Source organism: Solea senegalensis, linkage group LG19 (genome assembly GCF_019176455.1).
Source record: "Solea senegalensis isolate Sse05_10M linkage group LG19, IFAPA_SoseM_1, whole genome shotgun sequence".
Taxonomy (NCBI): Eukaryota; Metazoa; Chordata; class Actinopteri; order Pleuronectiformes; family Soleidae; genus Solea; species Solea senegalensis.
Window position 1 is genome coordinate 15,093,987 of NC_058038.1, and position 27,300 is coordinate 15,121,286.

The following is a 27,300-nucleotide window of genomic DNA, read 5'->3' on the forward strand; positions in this document are numbered from 1 at the left end:
TGATCTGACATAAACCTAAACTATTAATCAAGTCTTTTTTAGAAAATATACACCAGATTCATCAATTATCGATTACAATCAGTGCGCTCACTTCGTCAGTATCATCCAAACAAATAATGAAAGGATCACTGCTAAAGAGAGGACTGCATGTGTTTAATCACAGGAAATGCACACTCAAATGTAAATGAACAAATTAAAGCCGAATAAAAAAAGGCAATAACATTAATTACAAGCATTAACTTCCCTGTAACATCACCAGTGTGTTATAAAAGCAGCAAAAAAATAACATTATCATTTATTTTTGCACACACACACCAATTACTGCACGAGAGCACAATAGGGAAGGGAGTACCCTAGGATTTCAACCTGCAACCCTCTAGTTACAAGTCCAATTGAGTTCTGCTTTGCCCCGGGCTGCCCAGCACGTGTCTAGCTGTTTGTTTACACTATTCATATTCTATACAGACGCTGTCTAAAGAAACAGAAACCACTTTGTCATTTGTCAGACGTGTCATTATTCAGACGGTGACGGAACGATGTTTTTGAATTAGCCGTTTTGAACTGATGAATCTTTCATCAAAGTGCCTCAAGCCAAACTCTTCACCTGCACCTGCTCCTGCTGCATTTGTGTGTCCATTGAGGACTGGATATAGCGTGCAGCGTGCCCTACATATATGTAGTTATACATTTACAACATGCGGGAAACCGTGAAGGTGTGAAAACGGATGTTTTGCAAGCACGGGCTAAATCTGTGAGAAACCGCTCTCTGAGAGAGAAGTTCTATTTTTAAGTCTGAGACACACAAACGTGTTTTTAGAAAGTAGGTGATGAAAAGGAAAAATAGAGGGAGGGAGAGAGAGAAAGAGAGAGAGAGAGAGCTCAGTGTAAAAGTCCAGCGTTATTGAAGTACTGAAATAAAGATCACATCACAAAAATCAATCCATCTTCAAACGCTCATAAGACTCAGACACGCTTGCACATTTCGCCCATGCTTGTGCTCATGAATCTGTTTAAATTACAACGTATTATATGAATATATTGATATCATCGACTTTATTTGTTTGCAAAACGTCCGTTTATTTACATGTTCCCTCATTTATTCATTTCATGTGTCCTTTCTATAGTTCTTTTGTTGAAGTGTGTTCCTTTTTTGTTCATATAATGACACATTATTGTACATATAACTAGAAAAGAGGGTGGGAGTAAAAGAAATGCACTGTGCTGCCTTGCCTGAAATATCAATGCCTTTCATTCATTCGTTTTATATAAAGTAGCAATAACTGTGCAGAAGTCAAACCATGTTTTTTTTTAATAATTATTTTGTTTTTGTTCATAAGTGAACTTTGAACTGTGACGCATTTCCAAATTTCACAAACTCAATCCGATTTTAAATATTTGTTTTGTGCTTTTTGCTCAGGTGTGTCTATAGTTGGTGATTTATTTTTTTGTTATCAGATTGCCTCGGTGGTGCTGAAAAAATGACATGAGACACTCTTTATTGCACAGTCTTATACCCTCTGTGTATGTTTCAACAGAGTAATGGAAAAAAACAGCCGCAACGCTCCGTGTGTTAGGGTTAAAAAACAAGCCCTCTGGATAAAGTCACACAACAAGAGGATGTATGTGCATACGTGTCATTTCCTGACTCTAACCTCACTTCCCCTCAAGCAAAAGCGGTTAGCGATCTTCGTGCCGGCACCTCACTTTTTCCTCTTTAACTGTGTCCTGTGGTGTGAGCTGACAGTTGATAGGTTTGGATTTCTCTGCCAGATTAATTAGGGGGATCGGACAGAGTCACGGTCACGAAAAGACTCCATTCGCGGGATCGTTTGGGAAACAGATGGCAGCATAATGGACAGAGAACTCGTAAGCCGCTCTCATCTGCTTCAGAGTTGCTTCGAGTTGACACCTTTTAAAGACGGCTCATAAAAGGATTTTTAGTCCCACTCAAGAGGCAACAAAATGTTAGCAGAAGACACACTTTGAGTTTGTAGCTGCTGCTATTTTTCCTATCATCAAAGACAAAGCTTTACTGTTGCTCAAATGAATAAAGGTAATAAAATGTGCTATTTACATTAACATGACAACTAGGACACAGAACTAGTCTTCACCACAAATGATGAGCTGCTTCTCTCCTGAGTAACGTACCCTGTTCACAGCCAGTAAATCACTGAGGTGACGATAAAGTTAAGTGCAGCACTCCATAATGACATGTAGTACTTTCATCAACAAAACAAGGTCAATATCCAGTCTGTGGTTGGACTGTGGGCCTCCTTGAAATGCTCTAATGACACTAGAATCCTGATGTGAGTTGCCTGCAGAAGGCCGGCCGGACCTCACCGCGCTGATTCTTATCAGGTTTTGTCCACACACTTTGTCTCTTGTTGCTTTTGTGAAAAAGAGCCACAATGAACCAGAGATGCAAAGTTGGGATCCCTATGTCTACTTCATGATTTTCAGGTCATGAGTTTTCCAAAGACACGACGACCCGCCAGAACCTCCAAAACATCATGCGGAATCCAAATTCAATCAGAGTCTGCTATGGCTCTACTACCCAGACAATCGGAGACCAGGACAAGGTGAAGGCGGCTGAACCCCAACACAAATACAACTGTGGTTCATCAGAGAAAAGAAGAGGTAAAAAGACAAAGACAAATACAGTACCTAAAAATATGACTGCCCTGCTACAGTAAAAGCTCTGTGGTTGACCTGTAGCGAGCTAAATTAAGCCTGGTCATACTGTTGAAGTCATCAAACAGGATTGGCCACAGTTTAAAGGTCCAGTGTGTAACATTTAGGTGGGTTTAGTCGCTTAAATGCAACAAATAAGTGTGTAATGGCTCAAGTCCTTGTATGTTTTTACAGCTGCCCATATATGGATAAACCAGCCAGCGCATGTATTCTGCATTTTGAAATGATAATCTTACAACACAAAAGAAGAAAAACATTCTTTTTGGTATGTGAAGGCCACCGTAGTTCCTGACATGCTTGGTAAAGGGAGGGCTGAGATTAGGAGTTCTCCATTTGCTTGACCTTTAATATTAATTTGTAATAAATGTCAATGAGTACTCATTTCCGTTGAGGTTTGCTCAGTTTGTTGAAATCCCACTCATAAATGCAGGTGCACTTTCCTGTTGTCAAGTCAAACAGTATTATACACTAGACCCTCCGCTTTCCCCCCCCCGAGGGCTGCAAGTTTATTTCCAGGCCCCGCGATTCATAAGTGAGCGTGATGTGATGAGTATTTGCATGCAGTTGGTGTTGCAGTGACAGAAGCATGCTTTCATGTCAGAATAGCTCTGGATCAGCTCCCATCATCGCGACTCCACGTTTGCCTGCAGGCGACTTGCCTGCCACTCCCCAGAACAGTTACCGTGCAATTTGATCTTGTCGGCATAATGAGTTCACAATAACGACAACAGCTGCTTCTCCCTTGGTGACACCATCAAGGAAACTACCTGCCTTTCGTACTTTCTCTCGTTCAGGATACGCCCTAAATGATGATTGTTCTTCTTCTTCTTCTTCCACTGCATTATTGTGTCTTCATACATTGAATATGCAGATCGGTACCGTGACACACGGATGTGAGTACAATGATGACAATGTGACTTAAGGAGGGAAATTGGACTCATCTTGAAGTGCTGTTCTGTGCAGACTCCACATATGAACGGACTCACTCATGTGTGAGGTGAATTATTGCCTTTTAAAGTCAGTTTTCTTGAGCAGTGAGGTGCTCACTCCCTTTGGCTGCATGCCTCGGATGACTGAGTTGGTTCTGTTCCTAACTGGCGGCTCTCCTGTGATCTTTCATTACAAGCTGCACCTGCATCTATAGCCAGCCCTGCTGACACAGTAACAAATGTGTCTGCATATAGACTGTTCCCATAGCTGTCAGCTGACTTAAAAAACAAACAAACAAACAAACAAACAAACAAACAAACAGGTAATGCTTTGAAGTCGCTAAGACCTATTTACATTTGTCTAGCCGAGGGGTGTGCAACTTTTAGTATGAGTATTTCCACCCAAATGAATTAAATCTGGAGCCGTAAAACCTATTTGATCAAATGAAGATAACATCATGTATATACAGTATATATAGATAGAATATACATGAAAAAATGATCTAGTTTGTTGCATTTAATTTCAAACACAAGTTTGTTGGTCGAGTTCTGGGACATTTTCAATATCACATTTGACGCAGACGTACTGTAGGATGTGACGCATGTGATTTTAGTGCCTGAAACCCCTAAAAAACTTTTGAAGGAAACAATGTAATTAAGAAATCAAATCAAGATAAACATAACCTAGAGCCACAGGTTGCAGAACCCTGGTCTAGACGTACTGATTTGATAATACGGCCGATTGAAAACAAATTACATTCATCTATTTATTTCAAAATGCAGTTTCATTGGTAGCGTAAGGGAGGGGAAAAAAGGAATGGAAGAAGACCAAAAACAGACGACAGAACAGATGTGTTTTAAAGCAATTGTTAAGGACATACATGAGTGAGCAGTGCTTTCTGCTAATTTCTAAAGTCTCCTGACTTTTAAATGCCTCAAATGTACTGTCTTGAATTTAATCATTTGGCTAAGAGAGATTTTCTACAATTTGTGTATTTCCTTTTTATTGTGCTTTTATCCTCTTTTCTCTCAACATGATCTTACCAAATTGCTGATTAATTAATAAAACTGACATTTGTACATCCTCTCCAGTCAAATAAATGAATTGCATGAATGTAATCTGATCTATTAGTCTCCTTTGTTTTGGATGATGGTTTTTCCTCATAAGCAGCTAAAATGCTGCAAAAACAACAAAAACAAAAGTGCCAACAAGCTTACCCTGGCAAAGTGCTCGGGATCTCTTAGAATGACGTTCCTCTCCTTGGCGATGCTGTTGCTATGGTAGAACTCCACAAGTTCGTTGAGCGAGGAGAAGCGCTCGTCCCACACGTAGTACTGACCACAGTGATCCTGCAGCACCTTGAAATGCTGGACGTGATCCCCATAACTGCAAAAACAAATAAGGAGAGGACTTAAGGAGGATTATTATGGGTATCTTTGTGAGGAAGTGAGGACACTTTGGCTGGTCCTCACATACTGACACTCCTGAAAATGGCTTTTTACAGGTTTAAGACCTGGTTTTAGGGTTAGGCACTTAGTTATGATGGTTAGGGTTAGGGTAAGGGGCTAGGGAATGTGTGTGAGTCATATTTTACCTCTAAGCAGAATATGTCACACAAAAATGCAACGCGCATTGAGGTGTGTATTATGTTTTCAAAGAAACACACAGTATAAAGTTTCAGGAAATCTCTCAAAGTATTTTTGAACCAGTCATTTTCATGAACAAGAGGCTGATGGAAAATAACAATAATAAAATAACCAATAGCACCAACAGACAGTGTCGGAGTGCGTGACTCGTTGTTGTGATTAAAGACTTCGGTAAATATTTCTTTGGCAGTCTCACCTGCACCCCTATCCTGCTCCGTCGCGGTTGCTAAGTAACTTCCAGGCTTATCTTTAGTAATCTGGACATCTTGCCATGATCACACTGTTATATAACTGCATCTCATATGCGGCAGAAGTCACAACACAACTCCTCCATATTTCTAAACACATCACAGAGTAGGTGTGTGTGTGTGTGTGTGTGTTGAGCTTATGCTAATAAGAGCTCAGTGCCCACAGTGTTAACATCCTCTTCAGGGTTCTTTGTTTTTTAATTGTGACATCACTGGCGTGTTTTAAGATAATCCAAATCCATGTTTTTCTCTAGAGTTTTAACCTCGTGGCTCCTCCTCATAGTCTATATATTCTGAGTGGCATTGTCCTAAGCTAAAAGAAAAAAAATAAATGAGCATCAGCTCATTTCACCCTGACTTTCTTTCTCCATTCAGCCGCTGAGCTCTGAACAAGCAGGACTGACTCCCTGATGACTGGATGGCATTCAACTACACCTCCACCCTACCCTTCCTTTCACTGTGCATGTCCTCATTTCTCCTCTCTCACCCTCACTCAGTCAGAAGATGAAAACTTTTAGTTTGAAAGATTAACTTCAGACAAATATAAAGTTTTTTGACTAGTTCTTTTTTTTGGCCCGACAATGTCTTTGTAGTCTTTGAATATTAACACATCCTCTGTGTGCAGCAGCGTTATCTGTTTCTCTTCTTTTGCCTCCGGGTCTGTATTTTTCTCTCTCTTGCTCTCATTCTTCTCAATTATGTGACATCTATCGGACTTTTCCCACACTATCGCAATTCCTCTTGTTATCTCCTCCACTGTGTCTCAATTTCCTCTCTCGATTCAGCCTCATCCCTCCACTGACCCAACACAAGCAACACAAAATGTCTCCATTTTTGGCCCTCGTCGCGTGGCACTCTCTGCTGCACCCTCCTGGCGGGGCTCTGTCACTATGTGCCGTGCACCTGCGCAGCTGTTTGTGCGAGTGCAACAAAGCATAAGCAGTGTAAGTCAGGATTAATGGAGGACAGAAACTCTGAAAGGTGAAGAGAAAGGAGGAGGTTAAAAAATAGCACGTCTACAGTACAAGGACTTTCCCCTAAGGGGGATTTACAAATTACTTACCGAATGAAACTCATCAAATACTTTGACGGAAGAAAAAGAGGAAACCAAACGTCGTTGCGCTGGTTTGTTCACCACATCAGATTGCCTGCAGGTGTTGTACAGTGTGTAGAATTTTTTTTGGCTGGTTTCTTTTGAGTCAGTTTTGATAAAGGAAGAAGTCATGCTAAGCTCAGCTTATGACTGCACTATCCAAGTGGCCTCTCATCTCTGTGATCCGGTGTAATTAACACCCACAGCGATAGGGAGAGAGTCTTATGGTGTTTTGTTTTTTTCCCCCCACATACATGAATCGACAGAGAGAGACAGATTGAGGGAGGACAAGACTGGAAAAGACAGAAAATGAAATTGATGCAGAGATAGATCACAAAGTGAGTGAGATACTGTAGGGGCATACATTTTGTTTTTTTTTACCCTGTGCCAGCACTAGTCAAGATGCATGAAGGTTATCCGTCCATCTTGACTTCCTCCATCAATCTGTTCTCACTTCCCTGTTCTCGCTCTCTCTCAGTCCCACCCCCCTCACCCCCATCCTTCTCTCTAATCTGCGGTTCAGTAAACCACTGCAGATGTCTGCAAAACTCCTCAAACTTGTCACTTAAAGCTGTCACTTAATGATGTTTTCTGTGCGTGTACACGTGTGTGTCAGTGACTCCTGGTTGAGTCAAGAAGTTCCCATATTCCATGTGCTTGCTGCAAATCACAGATCATAGCTCATGTTGACATGTGGCAGCATTTGTGTGGCTGCTGCTGCTGCTGCTGCTGCTGCTGCTGCTGTGTTTCATTTCTCATGTATGACAGCTTGTCTACGGGCCACGAGTGTGTGTGCATACGTTTGTGTGTGAGAGAGCAGAATTTTATAGGCATGTGTCATCCTGTGGTTGCATGTTACTTGAGCATGTCTGTGAGCGAGTGAGCGAGAGGCTCGGCTCGTCTTGCGGCATTGAAAAAGTGTCGCTGTCACCTGACTCGATGGATGGATGACGAGAGACAGGGGAAGTGTGTGTGTGTGTGTGTGTGTGTACATGAGACGGATGAGATGAAGCGAAAGGACAGAAATGCTATAAGATGTGTGGTGTAGGCAGTGTAGTATGAAAGCATGTTCATGGCTCAATAAGGAGCCATTCAGAAGGAAATTGCATGAGCCACAGAAAATATACATATACACACACACACACACACACACAGTACTTCTACATAGGTCTGTAATGAATTAATAAACCAGGACGTCTTGCTCTTCAGCCTACATTTGTGTAGTTAATCTCCCAGAGCAAGAGGGGATTTGGGGGAAACAAATCAACGAGACTTGAGAGGTCATTTACATATTAACATTCGTGCAGTGACTTCATATTTTTTAAGTTTTCATTAGGAGTCTTGGGGACAGAAGGAGACCCGGACGGCTTCTCCTCCAGACAGCTGGTCCGTCTCCCACACAGCTCGACTCTCTCCGTGTGTGAAAACAAAGAAATAATCTCTTGAATCAAGAGAATCTTGCTCTTTGCCGTTGCCCTCTGAACTGCCTTTCCCTCTCCATATTGTGTTTATGTCTCTCTTTGCTGGGTTTTGGTCACTGGACTGTAAAGCTGGGACAGCCTAACTGATGAGTTGATTAAAAAACTGTGGGTGCTACAAATGTACTTATCTATCACCCTTCGTTCAGTCATGAGAGATTATGGGGTGGCTCACATGCAGTGTCTTCTGCACACACAAATAGCACTTAGAGATTTATTTATTTTTTAATGTAAATAAGATGAATTACAAATACATCATTTTGGAGCAGCCTGTCAGACGGAACAAGAGCCCGAACTATGTCAGCTGAGATTGGCTCCAGTGGCCCCTGTGACCCTTGTGTGGAGGAAAAAGCAGTAGACACTGAATTAATGGATGTTATGACTTTGAAAACAAAGACATTTCCAGGGAATGTCCCCAGAAAGTGGGAACGTCTGGGCGCCGCCCTATTATGTATTAATTCCAAAATGTCATTGTGTAATTCATGAAATTTGGTCATGCTTTGACACATTTTTATCCACATGCAGTAACTTGTCCAAACATAACTAAACTAAACTGCTGACATCATAAAAGGCTGCCAAAAATGTAGTTCTGTTTGTTTGCTTTTGGAAATAATAACTTGAAAAGATGTGGTTTAATGATATATGTTGTAGTCAAAAAAAAAAAAAAGGATTTTGAATAACAAGAGTGAACAAATCACACTCAAGCACACTTATAAAAGCTCCTGACAGACATCTGGCTCGACCTCGAGCTCTGGCACACAACGTAGCCAACCAACAAAAAGGAAATTTGACCGAAACAATAAAATATACAAATATAAAATATACATTTGGTGTTGAAATGACTGCAACAAACTATCACAGAGACTTTCACATCCGATGACTCACAAAGCCACCAATTTCCAGCTGCGAGTGTAACGTGAAGGGTGGGCAGCTGATACTGATCATGACTGATAAGGAAAAGTAAGAATCAGGAAGTGAGATTGAAAAGTGAGGTGAAAGTGAAAAGTTATGCCTGTGAGGAGCTGTAAAAGACCACACTATTGGGGTAAAAAGAACGAGCAGATATGCAATATTTTGCTTTTTATTTGGAACTGCACTTTATCAGTCAGTATTATACCATTGTGTAAAATTATGAAAAAAATATCCTTCGAGTACATCTGCTGCTGAGTCAAAAAGAGCTGTAAAAACCCAGCTCAGCAAAATGAATTCCTCAACTCGTTCTAGAAATATCTATGTTGCCGCCACTTTGCTCCAATTTCCAAAAATAAACTACGAATGAATATTGGGGAAGTTTCACCAGGCATAGTCTAAACCACCCGTCCCTTGTCACATATTATTTTCATACCCAAAAAAATATGAAAAAATATCCTTCTGTATTCTGTTTTCCCCTGCAGACCCCCTGCAATTTTTAAATGTCTGCAGGAAGTTTGTCTTCTAACAAAGTACATTCAAAATTCAGACATATAAATAGATAAATAGATGCATTATTTATTTTATTTAAGCTATTTATCTTTAAGTTTTGACATTTTCAGCAGATAGAAGATTAAGTTATGTTCTTCCTTTCTGAAGGAGCAATTTCAAAGGGGCTTTAAGATTTACTTTGGTGCGAAGAAACTTAATATCACATTGAAATGAGCAAAATAATTACACGGCGAAGACTAGCGTTCATCGTCAAACTCCTAAATAAATGTGCAAAACATTAAATATTAAACTCGGCAGTAATAAAAGGCTTTATCTTTATTTCAGCTGTTTCCCAACAAACAAGAAACAAAGTTCATTTCTTGGCACCATTTATGGCTGTGAAAGCAGATACAATTTATATTTGTTTAGATTGATGGTCCCCCAAAGCTGGAGGATGACTGAGCCAATTCTCCTCAGTTAGTCCTGCCAGGGTGTCTCCACTGACAGGACAGCTGTCAGAACACAACGACCTCTCTCTCTCTCACACACATACACACACACACACACACACACACACAAACACCTGACCTAAATTTCAAGCTACTGCACCATCAAACAGCCAAATCACAAATTCACCAGAGAATATCATACCCAGACAAGTAACTTTCACAACCTACAGATCTAACTCTATGGCCTACTGGATACACATGCTCAGAGATCTGCTAGGGTCTATGCAATGCACATTTGGCCATTTACCCATTCACTCACTCTTGTTTTAGTCAAAAGACACAAACAAAGAAGATGGTAACCATTGAAACACGCGTTCAACTCGGTGCTCAAAGAATTCATGGACTCACAAATGGGGCCGGAAAATTGCCACTGCAGTAGTAGACTGCGAGTGGCACATAAGTGGAGTGTTAGACACATTTACACATGAATGGAGCTGTGGTAGGGGTGGGATGATCCATACATGGTCCATGACACAACGATTCTGTGATAATCAATATATTGCACGACAATCATTTAGCGCTACATCACGATATCTGCCTTAACTGAAGAAAACAATGTGCATGTGAAAAGGTATATACATGTGCAGGATTTCTCTATTTATTCTCAACATAGAGAACAAAGTGAATAAAGTGTGTCTTAACTTAGCTTTGAAGACATGAAGTAGCAAAGTCCCGGCCAGTTGACTTTAATTATACACTTTAGAGCTCCTTAATGTCACGCTCTGCCTTCATCTCCACCTTTCTCTCCTGCATTCGTCTCTGCATGCAATCAGTTCACCTGCGGTGGGAGCACACCTGCTCCCACTCTAATCATCAAGCACCTCTACTCACTTCCTGGTTCTCCAGTAACTCGTTGCCAGAGGTAAACATCAGGGCTGGAGGATCCTGGAGATCCTTCTCATTTTAGCTTGTTTCTCTGCTCGTGTTCTGCAGAACTCCCGCTGATGCTTACCTTCTCCGCCGTCTGGATCAGATCAGATCGCCTTCACCTCTGACTCCTGCATTAATTCCTCTCATTTGTTAACTCATTCATTAATAAACTGCCTCCTGTTTTCGTCTGCCTGCACTTGGGTCCAGCACCTCGCCCTAACACTTAATTTCTTCATTAAAACATCGTTATTTGCCGCGGCATATTGATTATCGTCTTGCACGAGGAAGGACGGCGATGGGCATATATGCACAAATACGCAGAATTGCAAAGTGGCTCTCCGTGGACACGGAACGCAAGTATAACATGACTGTTAAACCCAGATGTGAATATCTTACAGCCCGAGCTGCAAAGTGAGGAGTCTTTTATTAATACCAAATCTCTAACTCCATACGGACTCCCACCCAACACTCTGACGTCACAATTCCAATATCCACTCAGCCCCCAGAAGCACAATACCAAGCCTCAGCTGCATCCCTGACCATGATCCCTCAACAACACAAGACATTGGCGTCATCAGCAGCTCCAGATGTCAAACCGTGCCAAACAGGATTAGCTCATATCAGGCCAGAGGGGTTACAGATCCTCCCTCTGACTCTCCACCCTGCACCTTATCTTCTAAAACCTCTTCCTCTGACTGCTCCTCTGATCCCCTGCCACCAAAATATACAATTTTCTCATAATGGACGAGGCGGATTGAGCGATGAGAAAGTAAAGCCTCATGTACACTCTTGATAGCTGTTTCCTGACAGATCTTAACAGGTCATGTGACATGTTTATTTAACGCTTCGGCCATATCTTTCATACATGCATACATTTATATAGTCCACATCTGGTTTTGTCAGCTTGTTTCCTTTCTGACGATATTAGTGCACCTTTTTACGAACAACTTCATCGAATCAGTGAATTTGATGAACGAGGAAGAGATTTGCTTTTACTGAGAAGGAAACTGAGGTGATCAGCGTGTCATTGAACCAATTAAGAGAGGCTCAACTGTTGTTACAGTGTGTGACAGTATAACAGCTTTCATAACACAAGAGTTGTGTACTGGTGTGTAACACTTTGAGTGTCACTTTTCTCTGTGTATGTGTCACGAGTCTAAATCAAGGCTAATGCTCATGCTCATCATGAAGCAGCAATAGTTTCTATCCAGGTGTTTTTTTTTTGGTGTATGTCAATGTAATGCTCAAGGGCCACACGGTGAGGGTAGGGGTTGGCATTCCTTCCTTTACAACAAGAAGACCTGGGAACAAGAGCCTTTCAGCATGGAGTTTTCATGTTCTCCCTGTGTGTGCATGGGCTTTCTCTGGGTTCTCCGGTTTCCTCACACAGTCCAACAACAAGCAGATTTGAGGATTAGGCAAATCGGACACTCTAAATTGACATAATGTATTTCTCGACATGCAATAGTATATTAAATATTATAGGGTTTCACTCCATTTTTTCAAGTGTAAGTGTTAGGATCTGTGTAAAATGTGTCTCCTCCTGTATGGCAGTTTTCCCCTGTCTGTATGAGTGGGTGTGTTTGTGGGTGTGTCTGTCTTTTTCCCTGCAGGCAGGCCGGAGAAACCCCTTTACCTGGTTTCCCTCCAACACACCTGCTGCAGATTACTCTGATTGCTACCTACTTCTGTTTAAAAGCCTGGACCAGTTCACCAGTATTCCAATTGTTTTGTCTTTCTACTGGTAACACTCAGCCTTTATGCTTGCTTTCTCATTGTTTGCTCCCAGCTACAGTAACTTGTTTTGCTTTTCATTTTGTCAGCTTCCCAAATGTTTGCTCTGGCCTGCCTTCCCCCTTTGGTTCTGTTATTTACCAGGCTTTGCTGTTGTTATTTTGTTGTTTTGGACTGAAATTAAAGATTTTTTGAATTCACTTTCAAGATTTTGTGCCTGCATTTGGGGCCCTGCTAATGCCTAGCGGCAGCTTCACACTGCCATCAGGTTCCCTTTCACCTGTGAAGCTGTTTGTGTTAAAAACTGCATTCTGGCTTCCTGTATTTTGTGGAAAAACTAAAACAACAAATCTACTGATAGCCTATGCACAGCTGAAGGGGATTGCATTTAATTCGATGGAGACTCAATCGAGTGGAGGAACATGGTGGTTGCAGTAATAAGATTGTCAACGAGGAATAGTAATATGTAATAAATGCGTGAATATTATCTTTGAAATAACACATTACATTAGATAGATATTTTTTGAATGATGTCTCACCTCACAGACATGGAGAACTCTCCTGGAGCACTTTCACTCTCTCTGACCAGAAAAGCTCCACACTCCCTGTGTCGCAGCCGACTTTCAGCTACGCCACGAGATATGCGACCTGCAAACCAGCTGGAGGCCAGAAAGAAAAAATAACATTAGAAAGAAAGAAATGTACAGCAACTCCATTACAATTCAGTGTGCAGACAAGGAGTTTTGCTGTTTGTATTTTCAGCACAGCACATATCAATGCGGCCAAATAAAGGCGACGTTGAGTGTCGAGGAAATTAAAACTGTGAGTTTATTTTTAAACCTTGTTGCTAAATATGCACACACCAGTAATCCCATGAAACTGGATTTCATTTGTCAGAGGAGAAGCATAAGTAACAGTGTCATTTTTCATTTTATTATTGTGCTTATCAGTCTTGCTTCATTGAGCGGATTGCCTGGATGCGTGGCTTGCATTAATGATGCTCTGCAACAGCAGTCTGTTTGATGACTCATGTAAGGAGAGCGAGAGAGAGAGAGAGAGAGAGAGAGTGTGTTTCCACTGTGGTGGACAGATTACAGGACACTCTTGGTTAAGGTCACAGGGTGAATATTTATTTATTTTTTTTTCATTTCATGGTTCTGTGCAGAATTTTGGAGGAGGACAAGCACTCGCAGACACACTTCACAGCAGACATCCCAACTCCCTACGGTGTGAGCAAACTTCCAATTGCGCCGTTCATCAGTGTACATTAACGAGCCAGAGCCGCTGTAATGGCTGTGCTGTCAGTTTAGTGTTTGTCACAGTGAAAGGAAGAACCCATCTGGTACATGAAGGCTGTACCAGTAGCTTCACTACAAACACACACACACACACACACACACATGCACACTTATACACAGCTGAATTTATGTATCATTACGTAAAGCAGCGAGTTAGTGCGTCCCTTTGGGTACGCTACCTTATGGCAGAGTGCAGATGTCCAGAGCAGAGCAGAAAACGCCTGTAGCTCACTCACACACACTCACTGATGAGCTGTTTAGACAGACCAGTGCTGGACCTGTGAAAAGTTGTGTGTTTGTGTGTAGTTCTATTTTTGTGAGGGCCAGTTGCAGTCATAAACCTTACAGATTAAAACCCGTATGAGCTTAAAAAAAAGGCAATTTTAGAGGTAAAGCTGCAGTGCAGAAATTGCGTAACACTATTCGTGCTCCGTCAAGCAATACTATCAGACCAGACTGAGGGAGCGTTTGTGTGTACACACCAGCACACTGTTGTACTGAGAAATGCAGAGGCAGTCATGTGGCGCTGATCAGCACTGTGTGAGGTGAATGTGATTTGACAATGGTTTGAATATATCAGATATGTGTTTATATTTCAAAGTTGATGTGTCACTATTTAACTCTGGTGGGTGGTGACGGGTGGTCTGTGTGCTTCAGTGCACGTCATATGCGGTAATGGTATAGGTTTGTCTATGTGCAGCAGTGTATATGTGTTTATGTATGTATATAAAAGTACCAATTATGTGATGGAGTGTTGTAGAAAGGTGTCAACAGGAAGCCGTGTTGATTATTAATTCACATTACAAGGAGGGGTGGGATTAAATAAGGTTTAAACTTCTTCTCACTCCTTTTCTAACATGAGAAGAATGAATGTGAATGATCCCATTTGTTTGTCTGATTGTGAATTGGACATTTGTTCTTCTTTATGTTCGAAACACACTAAACTAAACAAACGATTACATGTGCTACATATTTAAGACACTGTTAGGTTATGGTTTTGATGGTGGGCATACAGTCCCTGCATTATATAATATAAACACTTGTGTTTCTTAAACTGACTCATACTCTGGTGCCTGAAGTAAGACATCCATACTGATTTAACTCATTTTATTCTAAAAATGGCCTATTTACAGAGAATAAGATACAATGTGGTGCCTCTGCTATTGTGCTGTTGCTCATCTCTGCATATGTTGGACTGTGGACGATTGCGGAAAGAAAAAAGAGGTTAGTTTTGGCTCTTTGAGGACATTTTTTATTATTTGGGGAACCCTCATATATTTCCATTTTTGTCTCATGGTTTTTATAATTCCCTGAATCTACTGCACTGTATTTTACACGTACACATCATTTTAATGCTTGACACCACTGTCAAGCATATGTGACGACCCATTAGGTTAGGTTCACTCTGAGCTGGAGTATTTGCATGATGGGATTTGATTGGCCAGTTTCAGTTAGACATTTTTTTTTATTTCTGCCACACACAGCACAAGCAAAGCAAAGGAGCAAGAGGTTTTTAATCTCAATGGGACTTTCCTGGTAAAATAAAGGTTAAAGACATTTAAAAAATGGCTCCATTGTGCAGTTCAACGAGTGACTCAATTAAAGTGAATGAGCATGTGTTTTAGCTGAATCCTTCATCCGTGTACTTGTGGGAGAGAGGTTAAAACTGGACTTTTATATACAGCACAAGAAAATACTGTGGACATTTACTTACGCATGTGGCCGCAGGTTGATGTAGTTTTTTGGCACAAAGCCTTTTCTGTTGTGCAGCTCAGCTGTGTACCAGTTAGGATCATCCTCCATGTTGGTGATCTAGGAGCGAACACACACACACACATAAAATATTGCTCATAATGACACGATACAGGCCATTACTGTGGCGTAAAAGGCCACTATTATTTATCTCTGTCTTGCTGCATATCAATTTCAACTCCTATTATCCACTACAGCAGCTTTCAGACATCTTTGTGTGAAATATTCTGCAGCCCGTGAGCTTACTGGCAAGTTCAAAATGCCACATAGGCCTTCAAGATGACACACATGGAGGCAAATAGATCTGGCCAGCACCATATTAACCCAGACATTTCATCATAATGTCAACATTTTGAGGATTTTCTAATGTTTTTATTCCAGTATCAGTTTTTGTAATGTAATTTGTAATTTCATATGATATTATTCCCATCACAAAAGCTGATACTTCTATACTGTATTTTACTAGGTAAATTGCAGTACTTTAACTGTCAAAGTAAACATATCGTGCAGAGTTATTTCCAGCTGCAGTCACATAATCTAACTTTAAGCATTTAAATCTTAGTGACCATCACACAGAAAATAAAATACTCATTTACACAGATTCATAACAGACTTTGATGGTGTGGTCAGGAAACGGATGTTCACATGAAAACATGTGGGGTGACCACACGTGTTGACTCGACTGACAGTGCTTCAGTTTTCATGAAATAATCTGCAGCAACGTTTTTCAAATCTGAATCCAGTCCAGTCCACCACATCAGTAACACATTTTTATTGACTTAGACAAGTGTATGAAAAATGTGAGATGCACTTATATCACTGTTCTTTTTTTAGGGATACTGTCAAAATCCGACTTTTTCTGTTCTTTTCTTTGATCTACTCGACTGCTGCAGAGCTTTGTTATCCCATGGTCTGTGATTTAACAGTGGAACTAATAAGACAGTACGACTATGATCCAAAAAGGTGCAGCTGATGACGTGTATCCTGTCAGTTTAAGGACTTTAACTTTGATGGAGAAATGTTTGGGCTATTTCACCAAGAAGACAAATGACCTGTGTGTCTGCATTAATTGTGATCTGCTCTTCATCTACAGTCCACAAAACATCTACAAATGTGGACAAACACAGTGTGCTAAAAAAGTAAGGATGGATCACGGTTCCCTTACTTCGGCAACTGTTATAAACTATTTTTAACCTTACTATTTATACACAGAACAGTCTCTGTTTAGACTTACTACTAGGATACCTGGGCCTATTACAAGTTGTTCTTCTCTGGGTTAACATTCTTGTTTTGCTGTACGAGATCAGATGTTGGAGACTGGGGGAGTCACACTGTCAGGAACCTGTAAGATTCCATTGATCAACATGGAAAATCACTTTTCCCTCAATGATTTCTTGTTGTGGAAGCTAAATATGCAAACAAAGAAGAATCCTCTCTGGTATGCGAAGGCCATCTTAGTTGTCTGGCGCACTTATGAGCAGATAAGTTCTGTGTACTATGTACTTTCTCACCATTCGATGTCACTAATTCTTACACACATGAACCTTTAATACAAAATCATGTTCCCTCTAGTTTGTCCAGCTCTGGGTATGTGTGTGATATAGGGAACTGGCTCCCTCAATATGGACACCACATATCATGACTTGTGTGTGGTACTGTATATAGACAGTGATTTCTGTTCAAGCCTTAACCTGTTACTCTGAGCTTCCTCTACTCTCATCTCTGGAGTTATAGCTGGACGCCCACAGAGAGGAGACCCAGATCAAAATAGTCTCCATTTATAGAGTTTGTCTGACAGAAGGATGAATGTTGATCACAGTTTGTTTTAATCTGACGCTTGTTTCACATCAGCAGATGTTTCATTTAAGACAGAAGTTAAAGTATATCCAATTATATTCCCACTTGACCTTACGCCAGGTTTACACACTTTAGACTCAAGTTAAAGCTACATTGCGTGATCATTTTTTTGTTATTATTCTGCCTCTGTTTTTGGAAATGTTGCTCTGTCAAGCAATCTCATCAGACCTGACTGAGGGAGCGTTTGAGTGTACACACAGGCACCACAGGGGCGGGTGGGTGCAAGAAATGTTTATCCTGCTAAACTTTTGAGTTGTTGAAGTCACTTCAGAATCTTTTCACTTCTTTGTGTTTCCAGTTTCTCACTTTACTAGCCCAGTGTTGCTGTCGCCTCCGTCTGTCTTCAAAACAAATCACTTCCTGTGTGTGTGTGTGTGTGTGTGTGTGTGTGTGCGCGTGAGAATGTCGCCATGGGCAACATGAGATCCACTGTAAAAAACTATTGTGAGCCACACATGTACAGAGGGAGTCATTTTTGAGCTGTTGATTTAATCAGTATTGTTTGAAATAAATGTAAAAGACAATGGATTATAATTAAAGGTTGTGCACTGCTGTTTTTAGATTGCTCATTAGACTCGGGTTCACATACATGCTATGAATTATAATTAAATTTTTTTTTACAGATTTTAAACTAATTTATAATAAAAAAAAACATCTAAAAACAGATATACACATGAATTCTTTTCAAAGGCATCACTTACTTGTGCTTGCCACTATGTCAAAAGGTTGCCTTGTCTCCTTTCTGCCATCTGGAACTTTATTTCACGCACCAGTTATTTTAATGGTTACGCTGCACAATTGTACAGGCATTTTAAAATGTGTTGCAGGCCATGGAATGATTTACTGTTCATGGCCTCAGTCATTGTTCAATCACAGAGCTGAGCGATTGCCCATTATTTACACATCATTTTCTTCTCCACAGTCACTCATTCAACCGTCTGTGCCACAGACCCGGTTAATTAATCACTCTGACCCCGTGACCCATTGGCGTTAATCAAAAATATGAAATAATTCCCACTGATTCCCTTTTCCTTTGCTTCTCAGTTCCACTTTGCCAAGGGGCACTTGGCAATTACGCGTGGCGCTCTTAACTTTGCAATAAAATCAGCTCCTCTTGACCTTCTTATGGACTTTATGAAAGACAAATCTGTGCCACTGTTTATTACTGAAGCAATGAAGTTGTTTCAAATCTTTGGGTAACATCATAGAACGATTCCAACTTGCTGCCGACGTGTTTTTCACGGACCACGTTGGTGAAAGACACTGTGAGTCCAAGCTCAGCTCAGTCAAATCTAAAAATAATTTCTTCCTTCCACGCCTTGTAACTACTTCTATTTTCTAACGAAGTGCAGCTTCCACTTTTGAATGTTACATGAAGCTCAATATCTGTTCAGCGATATAATAATACAGCTGATGAATATGTTGCACTTTAACTGTACGACTTATTAAACAGTTATTTTTTTACATGATCTAAATGTTATTCTAATATTGGCAGCATCTTCAGACCCATCTGTGAAAACCACTCTATAAACCACATATCTAGTATGTTTATCTGGCAACGCCCCCTTCTGACTCAGCTGTGACTGACTCAGCTCCTTCTGGACGATGGCGATGGAGATTAAGAATTATAAAATAGCACCTTCAAGAATAGCAACAATATTTAAAATCCCCAAATGAATCCAGCACTAACACAAAATATAGAACATGAATGTTGGCACTGTAAAAACCTAAATGTGGTCCAGAAAACAGAGTGGGTGACAATGTGCACCTGCGCCCACTGGCACACATAAAAACAGTCTGGTGTATCTGGGATTTCAGTCGCCGGGTTGCCACTAACAGATACCTCATGTGATCCAATCCTCATTAAAATTCTAAAATTGTCACATTAGTGTGTGTTTGGTTTGGAGAACAAAAGACATGTCCACTTTGAGTCCCATGTGTCAAACTTGGTCACAATGTTTCCTGGCTTTAAAGGCTTGTGTGTTAGAGCTTCAAAAAAAAAAAAAGAAGAAAAGAATGGAACTATGAAGCTATTTTTATAAATTCTTCATGAGGTGACACTCAACTGAGTCTGAGTGATGACATGGGTTCTCCACATGAACAAAGAAAATCTAGATGTTTTCGTCCACACTGGGAGCACGAGGGAAAGGAACAACTCCAGGACCGAAATCAAGCTTTCAAATTAATATTATAAAATTATTAAACTGTGCAGCAAGTAGGAAGAAACTAAAGTTTGGACCAGACAGCAGATAACGCAAACGTTTAATTGCTCACAAAATACCTTACAATATGAAGTTTTACCCTTCAAACTATAGATTCAGGGTCAGTGATTTAATAGCATCCGGCTGATGCATGCTTCTGTGCACTAATCCATCCTTAAAGTTAATGAAAAAGTTAAACCAAGGTCAAAAACACAGTGTGTGGTTAATTGTATTAATGTTTTGTTATCTCATGTGCTTTGCGTGACATTGCAAATGGTAGCTGCTCTGGCAAAAACAATACAATTATCTATCTTTTATGTATCTAAGTCTCATACTGGCCGCATATTGCATATTATTGCAGTCAGCAGTAATAATGTGTATTCACGTCTAATATTGGAATAAAGTCTGTGAAGAATAATACACTCACCTGCTAAACTCCACCCTTAGACATTAATATTCTATTAGACAGCTCAAATCTCAAATTCTTCTCTACGGACAAATTGATTCTGCTTGTTTTGTCAACACTGGATGTGTTTACTTATGCCTGGTGTGGGGTATGAGTCCACAAAACAAGCTCTTTCTCTTTAATTCTGAGCTTCACTGCCGATGTCTCTGAGCGACAATTTTCTACATCAATAATTTCCAGCTGTGCAGGAACTATCACCACTCTGCATTTGGCCTGGTAGCCATCAGAAAAACACAAAAGCTGGAGCTCTAAATAAGAAAAGGAAAAATGGACTACACTAAAGGGAATGCTTGTATTTTTTTTTTTAGAAACATGTTTTTATTTGTCAATAATTTGCAGAGAATAAGATGAGAAGACAGATAATAGTCTTGCCTCTGGACACTAAATTTGCCACTGCTGCCTGGAGATAGGTACCTTAACTTAGCACAAACACTGGAAAGGGAGGTAACAGCTCACCTAAAGCACAGAGATGACAAGTCGCCATTATATAAGGGTATGTATCTCACTATTGATTGGCCAGGACCTGTTTCCGAGCAACCAGCGGAAAGTCCAGGAAGTTACTGCTGCTGGTCAAGATATAGTCTGATAAAAAAAAAAAAACATGTAAATCTGAGGCTGGTGAGGGTAATGAGTCATTTTCATACACGCTGGTAGACAGATGTCCGAAAGCGATTTCAACTAATCTTTCAGCTTATCACCACTGGCTCCGACAACATGTCTGCTGTTACATCTTCACAACTCTTCTCATCATCTCACTCAAGTCTAATCTCCTACACGGTCACGTACAGAAGCAAGGATCTTGCTGGTTGGCATGGATTATTTCTGGTTTCCAGTTGCCAGCAGGGGGGAAAAAAATGAAAGAAAGTTTGCGGTCATCCATACATAGGTTTGTTTCTTGAGACAGCAGCAGCAGCAGCAGCAGCAGCACCTGCATACAGAACATCAAGAGCTCTGGATACTAAAGTTGTAATTGTTGTAATTATCACAGCGGAGGCAGAAGCAGAGAGATGGGGGGAGAAAGAGAGAGCGAGAGCTGGATGATTGGTCGAATTCTGAGTGGCGAGAAGATGAATGAGACAGATGTATAGATGTATGGATAGATAGATAGATAGATAGATAGATAGATAGATAGATAGATAGATAAGCTTCCTTACCTTCAGCAAGTCCCCTTTGTTGAAACTGAGTTCATCGCCTTCAGTGGCACGAAACATGTACAGTGCCACTGCTTCCATGTCGAAAATCCCCCCCAGAACTAACACATACACACTCACACACACTCAAGCACACACTTTCGGGGACCCGCCAACTAATGTCCCCCGACACAAGTTGAGTGGTTTGAGGAGTGGGAAATGAAATAAAAAGAATAAAAATAAAATAAAGAATGAACAGACTTGAGGACAAGTGAGAGGAGAAGAGAGGAGACAGAGGAAAGGTTCTTGTGTGTCCGCTGAGCTACAACGCGCGCAAGAGAGTCAGAGCAGAGGATGAGGAGAGTGAGTGAGCTCGGTGGGGGGAAAAACACGACTGGCTGCTGCTGCTCGGCAACACTGCCATGAGTAACATTCAGAGAGAGAGAGAGAGAGAGGAGAGAGAGAGAGAGAGAGGAAGAAAGAGAGAGAGCGAGAGAGAGAGAGAGAGCGAGAGAGCATGAAGAGACAAGTGAGTGGGAGGCACTTCCTGTGTATATATTTGTCTCATACATTCAATGTGGCTTTTGTGGCATTTGTGTGTCCAGGTATTACTAATGTTGTGGGGACCTAAACCTGTTCACACAGTCACATTATGGAGACTTGTCTTCCTTGTGGGGACAAAAAGCAAGTCCCCATAACTAGGGTTAGAACATGTGTCGAACACACAAACATGTGTGTGTGTGTGTGTGTGAGAGAGAACAGTTTTCTTCACACCATCTACACCCTCTACGACCTGAAAATGTTCCTCAGTGTCACCTTAAGGACATACAAAAAGGGAACAGTTGACTCCATAATTAAACAAATATAATAAAACAATTATTATTATTGGCACGTGTTTCATTTGTGTTTCATCATTTTCAGATCATTTCTCTTTGTTATGTCGCTACCATACACAGTTGTACTTGTCAGCTTTAGTTCTACATGCAGTTATAGATGTAGGGTTAAGTTAAGGTCTGGGAAACAATGTGGTTTGTGTGAAGAATTTCTGAAGATTAGAGCAGTTTGGTGACGTGGGTGTAACAAGATGTGGATTAGATTGTGGTTTCAAGGAAGTGAGCAGCAGCATCCTGAGTCAAAGTCCAACAACCTGAACATAACAGGGTAGCATCCGTTCTGACTCAAGTCATTTGCTGATTTGAATTCATTGTTGTGAGAAGTACCCTGTAGTTATTAGGACCTTTCCATTTCAATACTGAAGGGATAGGATTTACTCAATTTACCCAGTCTGAGATTTAAGTCCCCACAGCATAGTAAGGGTGTAATGGAAGCCTAACTGCAACTTTATTCTCCTTTATTCCATTTGAAACCTAAAATAAAAAGACAAGAACTGCAATTCACTTGTAGTTCTTCAACTCAGACAAATAGTAACTAAAGGTCTTCAACTTGAACTTAAAATCAAAACTAAACTATTGTTCCATCATGGTAAAACACATACTACTACACAGTAAATGCTGCATTAAATGTAAAAAGACAGACTGATGAGCTCTATGAAGGTCATTTTTGTCTCTTGTCTCTTTAAGTCATCCGTTGCATCAGTGTTTACTTTGTGGGGAAACTATTCTCTGTCCTCTATGTAGGAATCTTCTTAGAACTAGAATCGGTGGGCTGCCACTGAGCAACGAGCGTGGACAGACTCCTGACAGGTCAACACAGAGAGGACCTGGGATGGACCACGGTTCAAACCTGGGACCTTCTTGCTGTGAGGCATCCCTATAACCCTAAATGGACTGTCAATATATTATTATTATTTACAGTCCATTCTGTTTGTTGACATGTGCTCTGTCGCTAAGGCTGTGGGCTACGGCATGAATTAGGACTGAAGTAACCACAAGTGGGCGGCTCTGTTGGGTGAATGGAAGTCTACTGAGTGCTCACTTGATGTAACGTCAGTTTCCTGAGAGTTGCAACGCTAGTGTCAGTTCTTCTTCAATAGAATATGATGTCAATTTTGAAAATTATATTCCCATAATTCCCATATTCCCAGGTGCAACACAGTTGGTGTAGTGGTTAGCACTCTTGCCTTTGCAGCAAGAAACAAGGGCCTGGAGTTTGCATGTTCTCCTCATGTGAGTGGGTTTTCTCCGGGTTCTCCAGTTTCCTCCCACAGTCCAAAAACATGCAGATTTGCGGATTAGGCAAATTGGACACTCTAAATTGACCATAGGTGCCAATGTGAGAGTGGATGGTTGTTAGTCTCTAGGTGGCCCTGTGATGGACTGGAAAATTGTCCAGGGTGTGACCCCACCTTTCGCCCTATGTCAGCTAGGATTGGCTCCAGTGCCCCACACGACCCTCATGTAGAGGATAAAGGGGTAGAAGATGAATGGAAGAATGAGTGGACACCGTGTGATTGACAGCTGGTATCATCCTATATGGGCCTGGTTGCAGGTGGCTGCTCGGCTTTTAACATGATAAAAATGGTATGAAAAAAACGAGGGCACATTACTCCAGTTTTAGCGGCACGTCACTGGCTTCCGGTTTGTTTGTGGATTGATTTTAAAATTCTTTTACTTGTTTTTAAATGTCTTGTCATGGTCTTGCTCCACAGTATCTGACCCTAACCCTTACACTCTCTCAGGTCAGCAGATCAGTCACTGTTACAACTCATTCCACTCCACACATAAGGCAGGCCGACTCACTTCCTGTTTTTAAGTCCTCACACATTTGATGTTGGCTTTTATTATTTTGTATTGCTTTACTCTCTTTTGTTGTTGTGTTGTCTTTAAAGTGCTTTATGAATAAAGTTGGATTGGACGTTTCAAATATGGACTTGATGCAAATCATGAGGCCTTACTTGCATTTTTTCTGATATCAGGTATTGATGTCACCAGATTCTTCTTCTTCTTGTTCCTCGCTTTAGGGGTCACCACAGTGGATCATCTAGCTCCATCTCACCCTATCCCTCGTGTCGGTAGATTGCTGTAAGGAAAAACAGCTCTCTTGAAACATGGCTCAATGGAAGAATGGAAGTGTTGTCATTGCACACACTATTGTCATTTTCTTACCCATATTCGGAGAGAAAAGATGACTTTTGATGATAAATGAGAGGCCATCAGTGAGAAACATACATAATAAAAGCACAATGCAGCCTGATCAAGTGAAATTCATTTGTCTTGTGTGGCAGCGTTAACAACAATAGAATCTGTTGCAGAACTATGAATTACCATCAACATCATTCAGTGAGACTTGCATCCACTATAAATCAGGGTTAAGTGCCCCCTGTTTTCCCCCACAAGTTGGGAATTACATCACAAATGGGCACATCTTTCATAAATGACATGGTTAATCTTTTTTTTTTTTTTTTTTAATCTGGTGTAAGATACAACATGAAATATTCAGTTACAGTCTGATTTGTCTGAACTGCAGGGTGAAAGCAATACACTGGCAGGCAGTTGCCCCCTGCATCTGTTCAGAAACCAGACGTGTGTGTTCTGCTTTTCTGCAGAGCCATGGAAATAATTGCATTTGCACACTCTGCAAAAAAAAGTAAAAAAGAATTAAAAATAACATGTTTTTTTTTTTTTTGCCAAATTAGCTGCGATGTGGTGTGTTATTGTATGGATTTTTTGTGGACCACATTCATGACTTGAAAAATCTGCCCAATTTCAGCCAAAAACACGATCACACTAATCATGCAATTCTGTAGAAATGTATATAAATAGCACAATTTATTTAAAATGTACAAAGGCGACACGCAATCCTGTAGACTAGTTTGGAAGAAGAATATGTAATACCAAAAATCAATGTAATGGTGGTTTAAGGGTAAACTTTTGTGGTAAAAACTGCAGTTAAATGCATTTAATTTAATTCGAGTGGGATTGTTATTAACAGATGTAAAGTAATCATAGACTAAAGGTTTAAACATTTTAGCATGTAACATGGTACAGTTGAAAGACAGAGGTAAAGACACTGATGAAACAAGCATAAGCATGCGTCTATTTCCATTACTGTATGCTTGCATGTGCAAAAGAGGAGTCCGGGGACTTTGAGGGATTGTGGTTTCAATAGCATGGCCTGTCCAGGAAATCACGAGTCAGCTGCTCACTTGACTCAGACTTCAGATGAAGTACTACACGAAGAAGAGTGGATGGCTGGATGTGTGGTGATGGGACATAGAAGAGGAAGAGGAAGAGAGGAAGTGGAACTGCTTTTCAGCTCAACGGCCACAGCACAATCTGGTACATTACTTTTCTCCTTTGAGTGTGTTGTGCTGTGTGCTGAGTTTCCCCATGTGTAGATGTGGTTAAACTGTTTATCACTGCTAGGCTTTTTTTGCCAAAATTTTCATTTGGATTGTCTGTTTGTCAGGTTTGTGTGTGTGTGTGTACGTTGCTCTGTTCAGTCCGCTCAGCTCGTGCAGTTGCAACATGTTTATTTTAAGCTGTTATGTTCCATCGGTTGCTCATACTCTCAGGGAAGAGGTAAACAAATCTATAGCCCACAGTTATATGAGTTACCAACAATACACAGGCACATCTAATATGCACATGAGTACTTTTCTGCCTGAGTGACAATAACATTTCATCCTGTTAGAGGCACTGATGTAAGCATGAAATGTGTGTGTGTGTGTGTGTGTGTGCATGTGTGTCTCAGCGGAAGCAAGTGGGCAACAGTGGAAAAGCAGGTGGGCACAGAGTCTCTCAACTTACCTTCAAAGTCAGTGATTGCACTTTTTTTCTCTCCATCTGTTTAGTCTCTGAGGCCAAGTCTCAATCCTTTTACTGTGGTCTAAAAAAAAACATGTATTGTTTGTGCCCACCCATTTGACTTTCATTCCTGTGACACTTTCTCAGTTTCTTTACTTTTTGCACTTATCTTGCTCTCCTGTTCTCTCGATTTGCAAAAGAAAATGCAGATTTAAAACCTCCACAAATAAGCCCACTCTCCACACTTACTCACATAGTAGTAGGCAATGAGAGGTGGGTTGAGATGTCAAAAAGTTTCATAAACGGAGTGAGAAACATTTGCCTTCTCTGTAACAGTGTGTAGAAAAAATAGTCATGTGCTAGTTTTTATGTTAAATTAAATTTTAAGTAATTACATACTGAATATTGACATTGTATTACTTTGTGATACCCTGTCATTTAAAGTGTGTACATGTTGTTCAAATGGCTGTTTGCATGAGTGATTGCACAAGGCTTTGCAGAACTATGGGAAGTTTCAAAATCTCAAAATTAAACATAAAAGTGATTTTCATGTTATGATTGTAAATAAAATTGAAAAGTAAAGTGATTAGAAGGTTTGACATGAACCTCTGCAGAAAGAATTTGTTTGTGTAAATGCATGTAAATCTTTGAAGTAAAGTCAGAAACACACATTGTTTCCTGTGTAACTGTGGGGTCAAATCACATCAGGTGAAACTGAACTATAGATTTCAACATGTATCTTTGTATTTTTCCTGTTACTGGTTATGTTAGTGTTTAAACTGGACGGAAAGTTCTCGAACTCACTTCAGGAGTATGTACAATAAATGTGCACATGTCAAAGCGGTTTGTCTTCATGTTAACCTACAAGCTCCAGGTACAGACTCTACAGCTGCTCCCAGCGAGTGTAATATTTGCATGTATGAAAAGATTGAGCTAATAAGCTTCCAGGAGTGACAGGTATTAAACTAAATCTTGTTTCACGCTCTCTGTCGCCTCTTGTGTTTCTGCCCAATTTTGACTCCATCTGGAACCACGTGTGTCACTGTAGGCCAAATACTGAATCTAGTGGGTATTTTCTCCTTTCTACATCACAGGTTTTGATTCTGATGCACCAATTATTCATGCAGCAACTGTCAGGCCTTATATGACCCCCTTTTTCCACAAAAGACTGAATGAAGTGTGTTGGTGCTATTTTAACTGCAGTTTACTGGAGGGAGTGTCTGAAATGTCGGTATGGGACAAACAATATTCCCTTATATAGATTACATATATGTATCTGACTCTGACAGA

The 27,300-nt window shown here is 40.6% G+C and overlaps 1 protein-coding gene across 3 annotated transcripts in view; it reads right to left on the reverse strand.

The window, feature by feature from the left end:
* grapa (GRB2 related adaptor protein a) overlaps positions 1-24,283 on the reverse strand; it is a 32,166-nt gene extending 7,883 nt beyond the window's left edge. Inside the window, exons 1-4 of one of the 3 annotated variants that reach the window (XM_044050570.1) lie at positions 24,159-24,283; positions 15,613-15,710; positions 13,140-13,259; positions 4,839-5,007 (exon numbers count right to left, since the gene is read on the reverse strand). In XM_044050570.1, coding sequence (XP_043906505.1) covers positions 4,839-5,007; positions 13,140-13,259; positions 15,613-15,710; positions 24,159-24,164 — 393 coding nt within the window. In that variant the 5' untranslated portion in view covers positions 24,165-24,283. Of the gene's footprint in view, positions 1-4,838; positions 5,008-13,139; positions 13,260-15,612; positions 15,711-20,960; positions 21,133-21,328; positions 21,689-24,158 lie in introns of those variants that run through there. The other 2 variants (XM_044050568.1, XM_044050569.1) reach the window with 2 other exon arrangements.
* Between the last annotated feature and the right edge of the window lie 3,017 nt (positions 24,284-27,300).